Below are 21,748 nucleotides of genomic sequence, written 5' to 3'. Positions count from 1 at the left end.
ATGTAGTTACATTCAAAATTACAGAACATCAGAATTTTGCAGAAGATGACATTGCAGCACTGTCTTGTTTCCCCTCATCACTTGAATTTAATCTATTAACTTCCATGGGATACACAGAGAGCATGCTGTCAGATCTGGCAGCAGTAACAACAATGACAAAACAAGCTTGAGGGAATTTTTTTTAGTATTTTTAACTAGATTGTACTGGTGGTTATTTAGCCGTTGTTTCTATTTGATACCTGCAATTGGTTCATATTCAACTAATTGTGCTAGTGACCTCTGCAGTCTAATGAAGCTCCAATCAGGGGCTCAGTCTATACATAAACATATACTCACTGGATTATCAAGTGCTCTTAATGCAAGGCTGCCACAGAAAGTCCTCTGAAATGATAGTGATTGCATTGCAGAATACACCAGCCAGAATGATAATTGTGGTTCATAAGCAGAGCAGATTAAATGTCTGCTCCCGGTATTGACTGCCGCCTCACAGCTCTTCAGTTTTCACTTGAGGCATTGGTCTTCTTCAGGAAATCAGTTCCTGGGAGGGGGCAGACTTTGGTATGCTGGGGTCATTAATCCTTGAATCTTCTTTTTCCTTGAGTTTTACCTTTGGTCCTGTGGGGCTTGTATTGGTTCATCCTACAGAGCATCCTGGAAGGCTGCTCTTTTCTGACCAACCATTAGCGGGAGAAGACAATTCTGTGACACTTCTGTAGTTCTTGCAATTTTCTGTGTGGTTTTGGCAGGGTTAATCAGGATTCCTCTGTGTTGAAGGTGAATAGAGGAGCTACCAAGTTCTAATTACCGAGCACAACACAGGTAAGTGAGCAGTGCAGCCCTTGCTCTGTGTCAGCTCAGATGTCTGCTTTCACTTTTTGATGTGAACCGTTTGTGTTTTAACTTTCCCAAAACTAAAGGACTGAAAGCATTAGCAGCCAAACCAGGAATGCTGCTAACAAAGATCAGATCGAGTAGAAGATGCTGAAGTGAGGATGTACAGCTGTTCAACCTCATAGTAACTTCTAGGTACTTGGTAACATACAAACAAATCTGTTTTCAGTTGGATTTCCAAAGGTTAGTAGGGATTTTCATAGCTGTCATTATTTGAGAGTTTGAGAGTGTAGCTCTGTAATCCTCTCTGTCCGGGGATGAATTATAATTTAAGTTACAAGTACTTTTTATGTCAGGCTGAACTGGATATAATTAGATCACAAAAGCTTTTTGTTGAAGCTAACTAGCAGTTCTTCAAGTGAACGTGCAGTTTTGAATTCTTTCTTTAAGCAAGAAATTTGACAACTTTTGGAAGACTTGAGGAAATCTGATGTTCTGTTTCAAAATTTTTAACAGGGAAATTTCTGTTATCTAGCACGTGTTGTCCTTGGCTAGCTTAACTCCTTATGCTTAACACTGGCTTTAGCTTAAATCACATACTGGTTTTTAAATTTATTTTTTAATTTAATTCTGGTATTTACCCTTCTTGCCCAATAATTTGTATAGAACAGCCACTCCCTGTTGCAGACCCATTTTCTGACTAGAAAATTGATCTCTCTGCAGTCTCATTTCTCAGGCAGTCTGGTAGATTTAATAGAGGGGTAACATCTCCTGCAGTGTGAGTTCATCTTCCTTAATCACAAGTAGCCTGCTGACATCTCAACTCTTAATGCAGGTGAGGTGTTATAAAGAACAGTGTTTTGCTTGCTGGTCTCCATGTAAAAAGCAGTAATCTCTAGGAGTGTTGGGAATGGTTCTCTCTTACTATAGTTACATTCTGTATCACTGGTGAATATTGCTATGTTACTTGTGGGTCTCCGGGGGATGATTTAGAGACAGTCCTTGATTCCTTTGCTTTTTATCTCCTTGCTTCCCAATAACCTCTTTTCTGATGCATAGTGTGGCTGGTTGAATCCAAATGTAAATTACTTTGGTAAAAGAATTAGGTAATTTCCCCTGTCATCTTGTCTCTTGCAGCAGTAACACCCAAAGGGGTTTCTAACAAGAGTTCTCTCAGTTTCTTTAATCGAATGACTTTGAAAATCTTCTCTTTGTGAATTTCACTTTTTCAGACAATTGATGTTACAGCGCTGTTTTCATGGTTTTACTTCCATTTCTGAAAGCTTAACTGAAACAAATTGACAATCTGAGTGTCTTTAAAGGTAATTTTGTGGTTAAAATTTATGTATTCTGTACATTCTTTTCCATCAGTCATCAGAATGACCGTTTTCTGCTCTGGAAGACTTTTTTTCCCATTCCTTTTGTGTATTTTGCTCTAGAAGAGCAAGTGATGTTAGACAAATGCAAGGGACAAGAGTTTCATGGGGTTTGTTTTTTAAAGGAATTAATATTTTAAAATGAAGAAATTGGTATCCCATTTGCTGTCTTTATGTAGAGAGAGATTTGACTGCTTTTTTCTTTTTTTTTTTTTTTTCTACCTGCTCTCATATTACTGTTTGCAAAAACGTGAAATTCAAGCCACTTGGATTTCTCATGCTTTGTGACTAAAGGCTGGGATGTTGGGAACCAAGCAGTGTCCTAAGTGGTTCTTAGGAAGCACTTCCTGTAGCACATAGCAACAGCAGTGTCTGCAAACTCCAGCAGTGTTTGGTGAATTTTCACAGATATCTGGGGGCACCAGGCATCAGTGGTGGGAATCACTTGTCCTGCAGCATCTTTGTCCTTGGCTGCAGCACATGAAAAGCGTCAAGACTGCGTTTTCAGACTCGTGAGAAAAATCAGCTAACCATATTGAGTTTTTACCTTTTGAATCCACAACCACTTGTTCACTGGACAGCAAGTGGGAAGCAATGGGTATGCAGCACTGAGCACTGATTTTGCCAAGTCGCATTTCAGTGAAGAATTATACTACTGTCTTGGCATGCTCCAGTCTCTGTTGCATGCTGATTTTAAAGCCCTCAGCACTCAGAAGTCCTCCTCAATGCTATATCTCAAGGAGCTTTCCTGGCTATTGCTCATCCTCAGAAGACACTGTGGTCCCACAGATTTTGGTGTTACTCTTTATCCCAGCAGTTCAAATGAGGTTTGTCCTAAAGAAACACTGGGGAGTTGGACATCCTGACTTTACAGATTAGACTACACCTTGACTGATATCAGGCACTGGAAGATTAATCAAATGAAGGGAAAATACAGTCCCAAAAGCTTATAAAGAATCACAAACTGTCCTGCTGTATTTATTCCCAGTTAAAATCCAAAATGTCTCCCTCTTCCCTTCTGATAGGGATCCCAGCTCTGGTTTGCATGGTACACCCAGGACTGTGTAGGAGCTGTTACATTCCCCTTGGCGAGGTGGAGTAGAAGAGGAAGGGAAAATCATGACAATTAAAATCTCCCTCAGAGGGTAAAGTAGGGGCTAGTTTAAAAAAAGCTTTTTATCTGATAACTGAGCAGTCTCTGTCAAAATGCTAACATCTCTCTCTGTGGGACCATCTCCAGTGCCCAGCTGAGTTACTCAGTCAATTATTCACCAAACGAGGGGCAAACTGCTCTCTTCCACCTTTCCTGTACAGCCCCAGGGAATGCATGCAGGGTGGGTGCTGGGAGAGGAGTAGGGGACTCTGAACTGAGATTAGATACAGTTGGAAATACTCAGTTTGAGGGCACTGTCCTCCAGAGCCTTTGAAGAGAAAAACTGAGGCGACAGTCCAGGAGAATGCATCTCAGTAGCTGCTTGCTTGTTGTCCTTGATCATAACCAGCTCGTTTCTGTTATCCCAGCCTGCCTTCTCTCGACAGCAGTGTTTAGCATGTGCCTGAACTGCCTGACTCCCTTTTTGTGACTCCCTTTATGTGGTTCCTAAGGTTGCTTAGCCTTTAGAGGCTGGATTCAGCTTCTCTGTTGCAGGGCTACAAATTATTCACCAGGGAAGCTAGGAAAGCCCTGCACTTTCCAGTTAGGCTGAGGCTGGGACTGGCATGCAGACTTTGCCTTTTCTGTGGTCACGTAATGTGATCACCTCTCTCAATGAGCACTCTGTTTTTTGGGCTCTGCCGAGCCTTTAAGTCCGTACTGCAGGCTGGAAATTTATCTCACTTGGAAAATATTCTATTGAAGAGTGGCATTGAAAGGACAGTACGCTTTTCTGTGGAGTGTTCAGTTTTATCCTTTTTTGCTGGAGGTATTGACCAAACTGGAATGAGATGAGACAAGGATTTGTTTTGTGTTCTTGTTGTTTGTGCATTTGGTGGAGTAATCTGATAGGTTCAGCTCCTCACATCTTTCTCTTGTGTGAGTCTCCCAGAATTTAAGGAGGAGCACTGAAAAGGAGCTAAAAAATGGGCGGAGATGGTCTCTGAAGCTCCTTGATTGGGAGTGGGGGGACTAATGCTAATATGATATTCAGACAGAATCCCTGTGATAGGAGAGGGGTGGAATTGCATCTCCTGAAAAATGTTCAGCAACAGCTTGTGGAGTAAGGAGTAAAACTTCTGTTGTATTTATGGGCTGTAATTACCTTCCAAAGGAGGTGAGGGCATTTTGGGGAGCTATGTTTGTTCCTGTGTGATGAGTCCAAAGTGTTTGTTTATTAATAAAGTTATTTTTATAATAAATCACTTATTTAGTGACCTCTGCAGTGCTGACACATGGCTATGCAGGCATGAGTAGCATCACTGTGGAGGTCCTACACATGCTGAGCTTCTCTGCATGTTTGTGCCAGCTTTCAGCAACAGTTCTGAAGTGCCACCTGTGGAACTGGTACACCTGGAGTCCATCTATAACTGAGAACTTGAGTATTCTCAATTTCTTAGCAATTCTCAACCTTGCTTAAAATGAGCGTCAAATTCTCTTCCAAAATGGACCTGACAAGTTTTTAGGACAGATTTATTTTCATTTGAATAATTTAAATTTGTTCGCAACAATTAATGTCAGTATCAGCATCGTTGCGCTCTGTGTTTAGTGAAGCTACAGATGAAATTATGGCCTTCTGAGTAGCCGATTCCTGTTTTGCCTACAAAAGGTAGTTTTGCCTACTCTGGAGTGGATGTTGTTTGTCAGGCACTCTGTAATGACACACAGGAACACACAATCTTAATGAGGATGGCAGCTCAGCAAGAGGCTGGGGATGTGCTTCATGGGATTCCTTTCTTTTGGAGTCCCTTTCTTCCAGTGTCTTTCATCCTGCCTCACAAACAGGGATCTAGGTTTGCAAGTCAAAGGAGAATAATTTTGTACTTCAATGGTGCTGGCTTCTGTGAAGTGTAACTCACAGTATGTGGTCATACTTCATACTGGACTGCTCAGGATTATTTAAGAGTTCTTTCCTTTTTGTTTTCCTCAGGCCTGAAAAGAGTGGATGACCTAATATGGTGCTTTATTTTGCACTGCTGTGTATAGGCTGCCAGAACATGAAGAAGGGTTTAAATGAGTTTTTAAAAAACTGGTTTACTCTCAAACATTACTTTTAAAGTTATTTTCAGTAAGGTATCTGATTCTGAACTTACTAACTTGCATATTCTGTTGTAATTGGGTTTTCCTGGTTATCACAGTTGATCCAGTGGTGACTCTGTTGATACATTTTCAGGAGGAAAAAAGGAAGAAAACATTTGTGCACTCCTTGAAGGACAACTTTTTATCTACCTTGCTATTATTTGCTTATGATTTAATTCTCTCTATGCAAATGGCTATGTAACGTTTAGCACCTAATTCTGGCATTCAGCCCTTGCCACTGATTTCAGGTGAGGTGATATCCCTGCATGTTTCATTAATTTCCATATCAAATTCTTTCTAAGGCATTAATCCTGTATTATAAAAGCCTTTTCTCAGTTGAATATGTATTGCACTAAACCCAAATGCTATATTCAAACTACTGACTGAACTCACAGCAGCAAGGTACAAAGTACTGTAACATTCTTCAAAAACCTGATGCGTTTACCAGATCTGCTTGGATGGAATTACATGAAAGGTGTAGTCCGTCCGCAAGTGTGTGTGCATGCAAATTTTTTCACTGTCTCAGCAAGTCTTGTCTAGTCCCACTGCTTAACAAGTACCACTGAACGGGAGTGTATAATTTTTTTATAATAAGCTCCATTCACTTTAGTTTCCTCTGAATTTTTCTTAAAATAACCTCTAACAAGATCAGTTGTGAAGAATTTGGTATGTATTGTGTATTTCTTAGTGCTAAAGATTTTCGGCAGAAGAAGCTCTTGCTTCTGTCTTTTGAGTGAGAAAACAAAATTGAAGAAAACGGGCTAAGCTGTGCTATCCTCAGTGTTTTGAATTCTTGCACCCTGAATCCTGAACAGCAGGTCTTAACTGCCTTAATACTCTTTTCAGATGAGGGTAATTTGAACAGGGCTAATTTTTTTCTCTGTGTCAGTCAGAAAAGACAACAGTTTGTGTTAATATGATGAAGTTAATTAACTAAATTGCATTAATTAGTAGTGCTTCCGCTATGGTGATTGATATGATTTCAAAATCAGAAACTTCAAGGCTAGCTTTAGCTTTTCTTTACTGCTTTAGGACATGTCCACTCCATCACTGTGGAGAGCACTAGTTCTAACAACAAGCCTGTACAGGCAGAATTCAGTTATGAAAAAAATGTTACAAAACCAGTAGCTATTTATTTGAATATTGAAAAGAAACCCAGTCCTTTTACCATATGGACACTGTTTTGTATGGTCTTATTAACATGATATAAGTGTAACCTTTTTTCTTTAATTTGGTGTAACCCAAGAAAACTTCCACAGCTGGTGGAGGTCAAAAGGGCCATTGCATTGGGTTACGGAAAGCAAGGTGGTCAATGTGGGGGGTGAGAGTGGCTGTGGGAGGCACAAGTACCTGCATCCAACTAAACCAGATGACAGAACTACTCTTATTCCTGGGAGCCTATCCTACATCCTACTCAAAGCAGGGTCAGCTATGGGGTCAGACCAGGTTGCTCTGGGCTTTTTTCAGTCATATCTTGGAAACTCCCCAATACTGAAGACTGCACAACCACTACGGACAACCTGTTCCACTGCTGTCCTGTCCTTAAAGGCAAAAAGGTTTTCCTTACAGCCAGTCTGAACGTCTCCTGTTCCAGCTGATGGCTGTTAACCTCTCATCCTCTCACCACACACTGCTGTGCAGAGCCTGGCCCCATCTTCCTAAGGGGCTGCTGTCAGGTCTCCCCAAAGCTATTTCTTCTCCAGGTTCAAAAGACCTGTTCCCTCAGCCTTGGCTCACAGGACAAGTGTTCCAGCTCTGACCACCTTGGTGGCCCTCTGTTGAACTTGCTCCCATTTATAGATGTCTTTTGTATATGAGGAGCCCCAAACTAGATTTAGTTTTAACAAGCACCATGTAGAGGTGGATAATAATTTTCTTTGATCTACTGGCTCTGCTCCTATCAATACAGCCAAGGACACTCTTGGCCTTCATTGCTGTTTGAGTAATATAAGCCTCTTCAATACTGAGGAGCCTTGTTAAAAGGCTTGCTTTCATTCAATACCAAATAAGAATTGATTAAAAGTATCAGCAGAAAGAGGTGAGTGGCTTTGTTCAGACAACTTTGTTTCTTGTTTCATACTTAGAGAGCTTTAGTGATCTTTTGGTTATACAACCATGAGTTAAAAATTTGCTGAATGAAGCACGAATGTATACAGAGAAGCTGAGGCTGGTGACAGCACGGTTTTCTTTAACCTGGTAAAATTGCTGTGGTACTTGCACAAGATTTTTCTTGGTATCTGTTTTGGGTTTTTTTTAAAACAACAGATCAGAGATATGTAGATATCTGCATTTCTAAAACAGCATCTATCCAGAGTCACTCTGCTAATTCCTTACTATTTTATAAAAACACTCCTGAGAGAACTGAAGTAAAGAGATGCTAGTAGTGTGTGTCATTAACGTGACTCAAACTGCTAACAAACCACCCTCATTGGTGAGAATACAGTGAAACCCTTAGGAATAATTAATATATGATGTGAAACATTTTTTTTTCCCCTAGTATACTTTATCTTATACTGATGCATCAGCAGTGATTCATGTTCCATTCACTGGTGGTGGTGCACAGCTTCCCTGTAAGCAGCCTGATTTGTACTGAAGCAGAAAGATCTTTGAGCAATGAAACAACTGAAACTGCAATTGCTGTTTGTTTAGCAAACTCAGTCTGTTTTGAAAGCTGAAACGCTGTCTGTTTGAAAAACTGAAATAAACTGAACCTCTGTGAACTTTATTCTGCTTTTCTAAAAAAAATAATAAAAAAAAAATTGCGCTTTTTTTTTTTTGTCTTTTAGCAATTTTTTTTTCCCCCAGATACTGGATTTCTCTTTTGTGGGCTATGGCCAGTTATATGCTGAGTTTCCAAGGTTGCAAAGTCCATTGAAATGATGATATATTTCCCTTGTTCCCAAGAAAATATTCAGCAATCCTAGCCTGTCATTCAGATCACTTGCTTAGGTACTTCATGGACTGCATCATTTACTTTTCCCCCTGCAATAATTCTCCTACATTTTTCAACATTCTGCAGGCACCTGCATATATATCATTTCCATTGGAGGCCGCACCTCAGTCTGTGACATCCAACAACCCAGTGTTTTCACAATAAGGGCTCTGCTAAACTGGCTTTTGACTCTTCTGTGATACAGTGGAGGTGCTCAGTTGTTCTGTTTATCCTCTATCACTTCCTTTTGGATGAAATTTAGATGAACTGAAACATGAAAAGCGTGTTTAATAGCGCCAAACCCATGCAGAAAGATATGGGAACTGCAGGGTAACGTCCTCAAGTCCAAGCTAGGTGCTTTTTAGTCTGCAGTATCCAAACTCCTCTGAGACCTCTTGTGGTGGTAAGGATGCTGCTTTTAATTTCTAAACTTTTTTGTTGTTGCTTTTGTTTTCTTTTTCCACATGCCTTAAATTCCAGCCCAATGAAAGGGTGCAGAAATTTATTTTCTAGCATAGGGAACATCTTTAAAGTTGAACATCCATTTAGGGACAGTGGAGGGAAAAGTGGCAGTGCACATCCATCAACATCACGAGCTGCTCAGGCAGGTGTGAAGTTGCCCATATACCATCAAAACTTTGTTCTCAGCTGAATGAAAAAAAACTCCTTGCAGTGAGATATGTCCTGAAACAGGATCTGAGGCTTGCTTCAGTCCACCTCAATGTGTGGTGGTGGTTCCTGTCCACGCTGCAAGCCAGGGTCTGGGTCTGAGGGAAGCTGCAGCTCGCCAAGCTCTCTGACAGCTGCCTCTGTGGTGGGTGGGATTTAGCTAAGTGTTGCCTGGGAGTGAGTTGGACATAATAGCTGTCATGTGTCCTCTGATTCATGGTTTACTGGAAACCCTCTGCAGGGGGCTATGTTTTCTTTTGAATAGCTCTGTGGGTGGTGTTCCTCTGAAAGACTAGCACATGACTTTCCGTGGCTGGGGTAAATGTGAGCTGAAGCTAAGGAGTGTGCGAAGAGGTGAATTTTGGTCCATTCTGGGGAGGAGAGGCATGACCACAGGTATATCTTACTCCCATAACTGTAGCTTTATATTGTGTACTTTCTGTGACTGCCTTTTGTGTGACAGCACATTTCCAGGCAGAGAAGTCAGCCCTGGGAATATTGCAGCCGTTGGAGCTGACCTTTAGCTGAACAGGCACAGGAACACACAACTGCATGATGGTTTTATATAAGCCTTTTGCTGTATAGGTAAGTACCTAACTGACACCCAGTAACGCTTTCTGCTTAGAACAAAGGTTTGACATTAAAGAGTTGTTTGGATGGTCTGAGATTTATTGCAGAAGAGAGGACAAGGCCAGGAGCAAGGAAAAGGCAGGTCTGTTTCAGTGGAGAAATGCCAGGGTTGTGAAGTGACTTTTTTGGACCAGGCCAAGTGGAAAAGACATACTTGTGTCGAATTCCAGTAGCGGTGGATGGCAGCACCTGCAGACAGTGAAAGGTGCCAGAGATGTTGCCTGTGACTTGTTTATTCTTGTTCTGTTGTTTGGCTCCATGGGCTAGTCATTGACAGTTTTGCAACTTGCCTGGGACTGTTTCATTTTGTGTTCTTTTCATTTCCCTGCAATGAAGCTTTTGAATCAATTTGTCTTTCATAATCAAGCCTGACACTGAATGCTGCAATGACTAAAGATGATATTCCTTGCTCTCAGCTGTGCTGGTTATGTTCAGTGCCATATGTGAATTGACTTAAAAGCTATCAGCATGCTAAAAGTATGTGAAAAAAAATTATCTTGAGTGCTTTTGCTTATAGTTCAATTTCTCTGCCAGCTATGCAGTGAGCAGCAGGAATGCCCCAAGGCAGGTGTGTTTGTATGTTTTTGCTTGTTGGCTGCTTTGCCAGCCATTGGAGGTGAAACACAGATCTCCACTGGACATCTTGCCTGCTAATCTTCAAGCAAACAGAAGTGCTCTTTTCTTTTAAACAGTCTGCTGCGTGCTTGCTCATGTGTTCAGTCAGGATCTTTGGAGCTTGAAACCTCCTCCCAAGATGTACGTGGAGCATTCAAGTGGACAAGTCAGTGCCCTCACTAAGTGTTGAAAAGGTTGATCTCTCTGAAGATCAGTAAATGGTAAAAACTTTCCCACTGTGCTTGGCTTAAGGAAAACTACCACACTGAACGTGCCGGTGTCTGCTGTGTAACTTGTTCCTATCTGGGGGCTTGAACCGAGATTGCAGAAGAGAGCTCTTGCCTTTCTTCTTGAATCTTGCTTTGTTTTTACCATATCTGCCTGTGATGGGTTTTTTTATTGCTAATGAAAGAAAAGAGAGCCCTAAGATTAGAGTAAGGATTTAATGGCTCTTGGCTAGGAACATCAAAAAGCCTTTACAGGTCATATTTCTAGAAGTTCATAACACTTGCAGTTGGGACTAGACTTTTGGATATTGTTGGGAAGGCAGAAAAAGTGGGTTTTGTTGGGGTTTATTTTTTTACAAGTTGCATGGCATCATCCTCTGTTTGTAAAAAAAACCAACAAAACAAACAAAACCACCCAAAAGCCAAGAAAACCCAGACAAACAAAAAAACCCGACCAAAACCAGCAACTGAGTTCAAACGGAGGACATTATTTGCCTAATTGTCCTGATCTGGAAGTGTCTGTTCTGGCAGGAATCAGTAGGGACAGAAATCTGACATGTTGGTGTGTTTGTAGCTTCTTCTTTAATGTTAACTGAAGAAGTGTCAGTGACCTTCACTGACACTTAATTGTTTCATTTCTCTCTTTGAGTGCTGTACAAAATAAACAACAGAAAGATACCGTCTGCTGTTCCTGACAGCTTTTGTTTCAGTATCAGATTTAAACATGTTACGAGATTTGACAGTTTTAACGCAATTGAACTGTTTACTCTTTGCTTTAGTAAAAGGATGTTCCTGAAAACAGGATCTAGTATGCAATATTTGTGCCAAAATAAAGCTTCCCTGTTATATACTTAAAACTGAAAATGTTTTAATGATCTTAATTCTGTATTTGTAAGCTACATAGCATATTCATTCTTTAGCAAGGAAACATCTCATAAAATCTTCATTAATGTTCAAAAAGTGTTTTGCTACAGTTCCCAACTTGTTACAATGATCTTGTTAACTTTTTGTTCCTTAAAATGTTTCATCCGTAATTATAAAATGTAATTTTTGCTATAAAATGCCAACACGATGTGCTCGAGTCTATAGAAAGCAGAAGCCTTGCAGTACTAGCACAACTACTGCCATATGGCTTTCCTGGTGCATTTCTGCAAAAAGTGAAGTACATCAAATGTGCTAGGGCTCTCATGCAAAGAGCCACAGGACCTGTGGGATCTTTTCTATGTTCAGCTTAATAAGCATAAAAAGCAATTCCAAGATAGATCTTTCCATCTACAAAACAGAAAAGTGAATCTTGTTTCCACATGCTGTGTCTTCTCTGTCTCTACAGATTTAAGTGGAATCATATAAGGGAGTTTATTCTTGGTTTGCATTTGTGTTTTTCTTCCCTGGAATTAATTTATTGTTAACCCTTTATTGTTATATAAAGTGATTACCCAAACTTTTAAGAAGTAAATGGAGTGCTATTGTAATAAAATGCCTCTGTTCACTTCCCCAGAACTAGCCAGATTTTTACCTGGGCAAAACTTTTATTGTATGTGATTTTTCTTGGAGCCAGAAGATGCAAAAATTCTGCAATTGTTAAACAACTCAGTGAAAAATGATAAAGTTCACATTACAGAGATGGAACAAGAAATCACTTTGTACTAGTCAAGAATACCCAGAGGCTTTACTGTGCGCTGTTTTATTATCTGATGCTCACATTACAGATGACTTCCCCACACTGTGACTGACAGGTGCTCCAAAAGGGTATTCTGGGGTTTCAGGTGTCCAGGTAATGAGCAGTTTGAATAGATAGGTAAACCAAACTGAAGGATAATAATACAGGAGTACTGGCAAGATGCCTAGATTGGCATTGGGGATAATAATACATGAGTACTGGCAAGCTGCCTAGATTGGCATTGGTAAATATGATTCCGCAAGAGCTGCAGAGTGTGAAATGGGAACTGTGCTGTATTTAAACAATCAAGAGGATTAGCTGGAGTTCCATGACTTCTGACAGGTACCCTGCACACAGGCATAAACAAGTCCTTCCTAAAAACTATGAGGAAACCAGGAAGATGATTCTCATCAGACAATTTACGTAGAATAGGGAAGGAGGCAGAGGATTTTGCAGTCTTTTTTGAGCTGTTAAGGGACAGATACCGAAGAGCTTTAACAAGCACAGCATCTTGGTGATTTTGCATCAGGCCTATAAGACAGTTTGCAGAAATCCTTAAGACTGCTCCCTGTGCAAATCTAAGGGATGCAGCTTTTATGTATTTCTATCAAAATTAGGAGAACATCCAAAGCACAACTGCATCAGTTATTTAGCTATGGCATGTAAATAAAAAAATTTTTAATAAGAAATGGATAGACACCTGTAGGGTGCTGCCTGGGCTTTTTCCCACATTGCTTATCAAGGTTGCCAATGATCTAATTCTTGCTTTCACTATTTCAGATTTTATTTCAAAGTCAGGAGGGAATGGTATCTAATATTCATGTTGTTAGCATGCACACACTCTGGCATTATTATCTGCAATGATAATTTTAAACAGATTTGTGTTTTAGTGTTGTTGGTTTTTTTCCCTTCAGGATCAAGCTAGCTTTTGCTTAATGCTTTGCTTAAAATGTTATTCTGAAAGGGCCTTCCCCAAATGGAGACATGGGATTTGAGGTTGCGAGACAGATGCAGACAATGATAGCAAGAGAATAATGATAATAACAAAGATAATTAAAACATTTTGATTATTCTTGGTGGTTTACTCCTTAGCAGTTTGGTGCTCTGCAGGAGTAAATGGTAAAACTGGTAGTGGCACAGCAGAGACTTTAGACAGCAAACTGTTTGCAAGAGTTATTACTAAATGCTGATGGTCTTTTCCCATACAAAAAGAAAGCTTGCAATGGTTTCTGCACCTGCAAGGAGTATCCTAGCAACATCACTGAGGAAACTGTATGCCAGGATTTTTTTTCTGAGTGCTTTTTGTTGAACATAGCAGGAGTTGTAAAACAAAGGTCAAGAGCAATTTAAGCTCTTCAAAGTGCTGTTGCTTAATTCATTCACTCAGATAAATGTTTGTATTGCAGTTTTCAACCTAAAGGATAAATATCAGGTTACAGAGTCATCCAACAGATTATCCAATTGCAGTTTAGTTAAACGTGAATATCACATAATCTAAAATGTCACTTCTTACTTGGGGGAAAATTACTGTTAGCATTTAACACTAGGTTTTGCCTTGTGAAGTAACCAGGAGTCCCAGCTGCCTTCTGCCTGCTCTGGCACTGAGGATACCCAGGGGCTTTCTGCGCTACACAGAACAAGGAAGCACAGAATACCACCAGGCAGTGGGAACAGACGATCAGTCTAAGCAAAAAGAAAGAAGAAAGTTTTTTTTTCTCTGAGAAGGTGTATGCGGTCATTGTCTTATTGTACGCACGCAGAGACCTCAGGTGAGTCCCTGCTTTGTCATCCACTTTCAGGGAAAATACTTATTTCAGGTTTTCCTACATCATTCACTGGTACCACGTCAGAAGTACTTGCTGGGCTTCCTCTTACTGGTCTTGCTGTCTTGGAAAGGGGAGAGAGAGCAGTGTTTATTTTTGTGTTTTATGGATGGAGGAGTTGAGGTGAAGGACTAAGACCCTTTTCAGCCCCCTGGCCTGGGGCTGTAGAGTTACTGAGGAACCTGGACCACACTCTCAGCCCCTCTGAGCTTCTATTTTCATCATGCATAACAGGGACAATGTTAATATCTCTCACCAGGGGAGATGGTGATGGTAGCCTAAAAAATGCATGCAGTTGTAACAAGAGTTTTTGCCCTCTGCCCAGTCTAGTAGATAATCTCTAGTTCTAAAGCCCAGTCTAAAAATGGAATTTTTACCATTTCTATTTAAATTTATGTGCTAGACAAGGGACAAAGTTTGTTGCTGGTCTTTCCTCCCCTCCCCTGCATTCTGAGACTCAGTGAAAAGACATTGTACCTAGATTATTTGATGTTGACCTTTTCCATTAACTGCTTGGAGAAAAACAGGTTCTGCATGGTTTCATATGTAAACAGTCATCTAAAAAGTCAGCAGTCATCAGACATAACTTTCGTCTCAGCTCCCTGTTTATTAAGCTAAATGATGGTTTAAGCTGGAATTTAATACCAAACAAACTAATGTGCTTAAGGTAACCTTCTGTTTCCTTTATTACAAAGGCACTTGAAAAGTGCTAGTGCAATTTCCCTTCTCTGAGAAATATTTCCAAGTAATTTGCCAAAGAAAATTAGCTGAGGATAAGGTGCTTGTTCCAAGGCAACACAAGATCTTTTCAGTGAAAAACTGTCACAGCAAAACACTATTCCATTCAAACAATCTTTTTTTTTTCTTTTCTTTTTCTTTCCCCCCTGGTCTTCAGGTGATGTGAATCCCTGTTCTCATGAATCCCCTCTCACAGTCACACTCTATTCCTCTGGCAGAAGGAATATGCCGTACCATATCAGACATGAATGCAGATCATGCGATGGTCACACAGGAAACTTTAATGGAGCAGTTAGTGAAAAACTATCCAGGTAATGTATTTACTTCTCCCTCCTTTAAAAAGTGACTGTATCATCAAGCTTGAGGTTCTGGTATTGGGCAAGTGATCACTGAATGTTTACAGGCAAAGCTGGCAATATGAAAGAATGTAAATTAACAGGCAACTGGTAGAATATACGAATGTGCATATTCCTTATCAGTTTGTGAGTGTTGCTAACATTGCCTTGACTGTAATGCTTTTTACAGATTTTATTAAATCTTCAGAATAAGAGGGAATTGAGTGCAGTAGCATGTTGGAGAGTATGCCCTTTCAGAGGGTGGGAAAGCATGGATATGAGGTATTTAGGTGCCAGATAGGGAACAGCATAAAATAGACTGTGTCAGATCACAAAAAAAAATTGAGCCCTCCTTTAAGAGACAGGCAAATAGCTGACTTTGACAGCAAAGGGACTGGATAGAAGTCTACATCTGATGTTTGCTATTAAAAAATACAACTGGCCTCAAATTCAGGTTCATTGGTCAAATCCCATCCCCTTCCTTCCTGAAAGCAAATTACTTACACTAAATGGGCTGTAATCCTTCTCTTCTGATGGGGTAGCAGCCACTTCCCTTAAATGCTGTGTTTTCTTTTCAATCTGAAAAACGTTCTGTTTCCCTTAGATGTGCAATATTGAAATGTGTGTGTCTGTGTGCATGTGAGACTTTGTAAAGGCTTATTAGGGCCCTCTGCAGGAAATCGCTTTGTTTGATACTGAGCTTCCTTTTTTTGAGTCTTCTTAATCTTACAGCTCTGAAAATGTTACAGGTTGATCTGGTAGGCATTTTCACTGCTGGGCAAAACTTTGATGCAACCCCATAAACTGGCCCAGAATCCTACCAGGAACGTGATACAGTTCATACATGCGCTGAGACAACCACAAGATAGCATTTCTAGGTCAGCCAGAAGTGGCACTCCCAAAGTTTGTAGGGAGAAAGTGTATTTCTTGCTGTGTTTTCTCCTTGCTGGAAGTTTTCATTCCTTTAGGCAGGAGATCAGCAGAAGCCTGGGGCAGTAGATCAGATCACTAGACTCTGGGACTGTGACACTTGAAGGGAAAAACAGTAGCCAAGACTAGTCCCAGTGAGGTAAGGAACTGTCATCTGACAAAATTACACCAGAAGCTTCAGGGAGAGTGATAAAAGGCACTGTTAAATAACCTGCCAAAAGAGAAATGCTTTGAACAGCACATGGTTTGGTTTGTACCTGAAAGGTCTCTCTCATGAATGCCATATCCTGACAAACACAAAGAGAACATCCTTGTTTATTTCAAGAACATCCTAAGCTCCATCACAACAGTGCCGTAGTGACAACCAGAAACACAGCTAGCCTGTACCTTCTTCCTCAGGGGTAACTTGCCTCATCAGTGAGGAATGGCCGCGGCAGTTAAAGATTGAGTTTTACCGATCTGTAAGACGCCGGCAGGATTTCACCTACCAGAGCACGCGTTTGGATGATGTTTCTGTGCTGCCCTCATCTGGCTGGCCCAGAAGAGCTCTCCCTGCCTTAGGGCTGCAGCCTGTGCTGGCCCCAAGATGTCATGCAGGCTTTGGAGCTCAGCAGAGTAGTGATGTATTAAGAAAATCCTGCGTTTTGTCAGGTGATACTGGACACTTTCATGTTGAAATTGAGTATGCCTTACTCAAACTCCAGCTGCCAGGTCAGTTTCAAACTTCTTTTGGAATCCTGTGAACTACATACTTTGGGTATTTCATGTTCTGTTGCTTCCAGATCTGTTGTATGTAAGTTATTTTTTGGCCAGCTCCCATTTTATTTGAAAACTTATTCCTGATGTGAAACATCTGTATCTTTGTTGTAGGCATTCCAGTTCCCTCCCACAAAATCTTATATAATATCCTTGGCACTCTAATTAAAGAAAGGAAAATCTATCATACGGGAGAAGGATACTTCATTGTGACTCCCAACACATACTTTATCACAAATGATGCCACAGAAGACAATAGAAGGGTCCCACTGGAGGACAGCTGTTCCTGTTCATCACCTTCTCTCACTTACCTGGTAAACACTGAGCGCTATGCAGACCTAGTGAAAGAAAACATTCCTGCGGTATCCCGTTACAGATCCTGCCATTGTTTCCCTGACCAGAGTATGCTCTGTGAACAAAGACAACAGCAGTCAATGAACCATGAACCTAATGGAGGAGGTAAAAAAGGCTGCAGTGAATTGAACCTTTCAATTCAAACTCAAGGCATTTCCACATCTGCTGAAAACCATTCCTGGGACACCATAAAATCGGTGACATCTGTGAAAGAGAAACTGAAAAGCAAAAGGTTTGGTTTTGGCCTTTTCTGGAGAAGCACTTCAAAAAAAGAAAAACATAAGAAGCAGTACTCGACTTTTTCAGCCCAGTTTCCTCCCAAGGAGTGGCCAGTCAGGGATGAAGATGATTTAGATAATATTCCACGTGATATTGAGCATGAAATTGTCAAGCGTATTAACCCTGCCCTTACAGTTGATAATTTGATTAAACACACAATATTTATGCAGAAGTTTGAGGAGCAGAAAAAGTATATCAGTAAGGGTACCTTGGCTGAAGTGTCAGTAGTCAGGCAAAACCATCTTTCAAAGGATTGTATTCAAAAGACACAAAGTAAAACAGCAAAACACACGAGGAAAACCAAATCAAAGAAAGAGAAGCAGATTAGCAGAAGCAACAGGAAATCTCACATACATGAGCTAACATCCCAAAATGAGAAGCTGGAAGAGAACCTTTCACTGCCTACCAGAAACCAACAGTCATCCAATGTAGCCATGGAATCCTGTGTCATATATAAAAGACAAATTAAGAACCCTTTTCAAGGTATGTCATGGAGACGCAACTTTTATGTGAAAGGGTACAAAGGTACAATTAACAGTCAGCTGAAGTCCCGGATTCGAAAGCAAGAAAGGGCTTTACAAAGGCCGCAGTCCTTGGACTCCTCAAAACCCTTTGACTATGAAACTGAACAGCTGGCCACTGAAACACAGGCTGTGAAAGCTAAGCAAAACAAGCTACTCCATGCTAATAGGTCTTCCCTCCAACTAAAGAAAGACAGTTTAAGTGAAAACTTTAGTTACCTGCAAGGCAGTACTTTGCAAATAGATAATAAAAGTAAATACTTTCTGGAGAGTAATATTTCTGAAGAAAACATAGAAAGAAGAAGAGTAAAAAAAAATCCTGGGGATGTTAAAAAATCTCCTTGCTCCTACACTGAAGATAACAATGTGTGCAAGGAAGATGCAAAATTTGTGTTACATCTGAAAGATGAGTATTGCAGGTGCAAAGCTGACACTGCATGTGAGTTATTGGACCAAACAGCAAATGAATTTCAAAATGTCAGTCTTTCAAATTATACAGCCAATATTAACCCGGTAAAAACAATTGGTGTGAAACACAGACAAAAGACTGTTAAAAAGAGTGAACTTGTATTTAAATACGACTGTGCCAGCCATTCTGGATCAATAAAGCTTGAAAGTGAAGGATTTACTGGTAACTGCCATCTTCTGTACCAAAAAGCACATGATGGTGACACCTGTAACTCATTACACCTGGATGACAATTTTGAAAGCAATGAACCTTGTCACCTGCCTCCTGGCCATGCTTTTTCAGAAACAAGAGCCTGCAGTAAAGCTGTGCAAAAGCTGGGAACAGCTATGTCCCTAAAAAACTGTAATATGGCTAACGCTTACCCTGCCCAGTACAACGCAACTGTAAACAAACATGACTCTGGAGAGCATGGATGTAAGGAAAGTGCTAGTTTTGCAGAATCAATAGATGGGTCAAAAGAGTATCCAAGAGATTTTACAGAAGAAAGTTGTTTGTGCAGTCAGGTTCTTGCAATAGGTCACAGAGAGGAAGAAGAAACTAGCCTTGCTGAATGTACGAAGGCTTCAACTGTAGCAGATTTCTGCCACACTAATGAGGCTGACTCAGATGCTGATGCTTTGCAGGTCTTCAGCTATGACACAGAAGTAGCGGCATGCTGTGCTTTGCACTCACAGGCCAAAGAATTGAGCAACCCTCTGGGAAAAAAACGTCTGTTTTTGAAGGATGCATGTACTATGATATCAGGACAGAACTCAGAAGGGCCTGAAAACCACAGCATTACAGGAGACAGTGGAATTGACTCCCCAAGGTAAGAAAACACATGTAACTATATTAGATGTTTAGATTATTAGATATTCAAATTAACAATCAGATTTAGGCAGAAATGTTGTTGTAAATCATAAATCCCACTCCCCAACAACAAAATTTTCATGTCTCTTTACATGAACATTCCCCCAAAATCAGCTTTACAAATGCTGCTTATATTTTGCATTTGTCTTCATGAGGCAAGAAAATAGCATGAGCTCTGCCTTGCAGATGGAGATGGCCAAGTGCAGAAATGTTGATTGATAAGCTCAGTGTTAAACATAAACTCCTGTTACCAGGCAGGTTCAGCTCACGTTGATCTTGCCATATGACATTACAGATACAGTCCTAGTTTCCCCAGTTGTAGACGAAGAATAAAAAGTCTTTATAATAAGCTTTATAGAGGGGTTCAATCAAAATTTAAATTACAAAATACCATCCAACATGCCTACAACAGACAGGAAAATGTGTACATCACCTGAGCTAGAAGCTTCTTCTTCCTTTCATAGGATACATTTTACCTGTAACTATACTTGAAAAAAAATCCCTTAATGTAAAACAAATTGGTATGAAACTTTTTTTTTGTATGAAAATTCTTTACACAGTTGCATGTCGAGAAGACCTACAAAACTGTTAACTAAATTGGCAAGAATGTACGTTAAAATACTGTGAGGGAAAGATCATATCAATTTTTTTAGTAGCATCACATATTCTTAAGATCTTAAATGACTGGTATTTAAGTGTAATTAAATCATGAGTTCTCATTAGATATGTATTGTCACCTTGAGAAGCTAATATATGAAGGAGCAAATCACATACTACAAGTTTTAAGGAAATTCTGCTGACTTTTTTTTTTCCCTCCCCCTTAAGCAGCTTTTGGCTTTGCACACTTTCGAGCATGCATTTAATGTACTACTCAGACATGAACATTTGAAATCTGTTGGATGCTTTTTAGCAAAACATATTTCAAAGGGTCGTTTTGATCGTTTGTGTCAATGCCATCTGTGCCATCAGAAGCTAAGCCAACTCAGTTTATATTGAGAATGTGAGGCCTGACGTCTAATAATTCTGTTATTTTAGGTGGACTGAAAGGAAGATGAAGCTTCCTGCCAAATTCTAAAAGCATAAATACTAATGCAAAGAGGAGGACAAAGTGGAAGGACGCTCACAAGAAAATTCCTTGCCTTAGCTTACTCTGGTTGTGAATATTTGATTATTTTTTTAAATAGGCTTTGTAAACTTTCCCTTTGTAATAATGGAATCGTACTGTAAATGCGATCAAGTCACATCCATGAGGCTGTGTCTACATCAAAGTTGTTAGTTAAAACTTTTGACCATAGGCTTTGGAGAGCTAATGTGTATTTCTGTTGATTTCATCTTTGATTAGTTTTTGCACCCCTGTGATAATAAAAATAAGAACTGGTATGCTTCGTTCGGATCACACCATTAACCTGGAAAGGCTACGTGCTGCTCTGATAGGAACTGTATCAGCTGGACAGGACTGTTTTACACTGTAATTCTTGGAAGTGTTTCCGACTTGTGCCACAGAAATAACTGCATGCTCCACCTCCCCTGTCAGAACACAAAGCAAATAAACTAGATTAGCACGCACCTTGTTGCTACGAAAATTCCTTGAATCCCAAGGTTCTCTCACTGCGTCCTGGAGAAATCTCAGCTAGATCTACTTGGCGTGTTTATACCTGGCAAGCAGGATTTGGTCTTTGCAAATGAAAACGTGCAAGAGGCAACAGGTAAGGGGTCAGGGGCATGGAGAGACCCCACCGCGGGCCGGCCGGCTCCCGCCCTGCTCCAGCCCGCCCCTCTCTTTGTCTGAAGGAATCAACGTGTGGCAGCCGTCGGGATCACTTTACAGCTTTTAATTCAGAAGACTGATTTTGACTTTTTAACTCTGATTTATTCCTATAGCTAAAAGCAGAGCACTGGTTTCATGCCAATAGTCACCACAGGCTTGGGGTCCTTTGAGATCTTTGAGGCGCTCGGTCACACTGCTGTGACTGCCTCGGGCTCTTTCACTGCCCAAAACTTGTCTCCAGGGGTGGCGGAGACAGGAGGCTAAAGCTGTAGTTAAAGTCATAGAAAATTTACTTCAGGGAAGGTGCCTCTGGCTGTGAGGAGGCGGAAGGAGAGGCGGTGGCTGGGGCCGGGCCTCGCAGCGCTCTCTCCCGCCCGCCGCGCTCCGCTCCTGTCACGCCGGTACCGGGGCTCCCCCTCTCAGGCTGCTCCGGTAGCTCCCCGCCCTCAGCGCCTCACGCTGCCGCCGCCTGCCAGCGTTTCCGCTGGGCTAACAAACTCCTCCCAGGGTCTCACCGCGCCAAGGCGGCACGGCAAGCGTCGGCCCTGGCGGGAAGCTGGGGACTGAGGCGCGGCCCTCCCCCCCGCCATGGCGGACGCCTCGCGGCGAAAGCGCGCGGCGCACCACGAGCCGTGCGGGTGCGGGGGACGCTGGGCCTTGGAGTCCGGGGGGAGCCGCGAGGCGTTCTGGCCACTGTAGTCTGGCGGCGCGAGCGGCACGCTATTGGCTGCCGGGCGGCGCGGCCCCGCCCCGC

At 41.2% G+C, this 21,748-nt stretch overlaps 1 protein-coding gene across 3 annotated transcripts; it reads left to right on the top strand.

The window, feature by feature from the left end:
* The first annotated feature begins 545 nt into the window (after positions 1-545).
* On the top strand, positions 546-21,632 carry STOX1 (storkhead box 1). Of its 3 annotated transcripts, XM_055721512.1 has the most exons (5): positions 546-880; positions 936-1,666; positions 13,736-15,044; positions 16,869-19,185; positions 20,262-21,632. In XM_055721512.1, exons 3-5 carry the CDS (start codon positions 14,912-14,914, stop codon positions 20,299-20,301), a joined length of 2,490 nt encoding a protein of 829 aa, XP_055577487.1. In that variant the 5' UTR covers positions 546-880; positions 936-1,666; positions 13,736-14,911; the 3' UTR covers positions 20,302-21,632. The 3 variants fall into 3 exon arrangements, with proteins under 3 accessions (XP_055577487.1, XP_027672897.1, XP_055577488.1); XM_027817096.2 differs by having other exon boundaries at positions 546-1,666; XM_055721513.1 differs by lacking the exons at positions 546-880; positions 936-1,666 and having other exon boundaries at positions 5,648-15,044.
* Positions 21,633-21,748: the final 116 nt, after the last annotated feature.

The sequence above is a fragment of the Falco cherrug genome, chromosome 9 (genome assembly GCF_023634085.1).
Source record: "Falco cherrug isolate bFalChe1 chromosome 9, bFalChe1.pri, whole genome shotgun sequence".
Taxonomy (NCBI): Eukaryota; Metazoa; Chordata; class Aves; order Falconiformes; family Falconidae; genus Falco; species Falco cherrug.
Note: the sequence above shows the minus strand (reverse complement) of the source record. Positions and strands in the feature narration are given on the sequence as shown.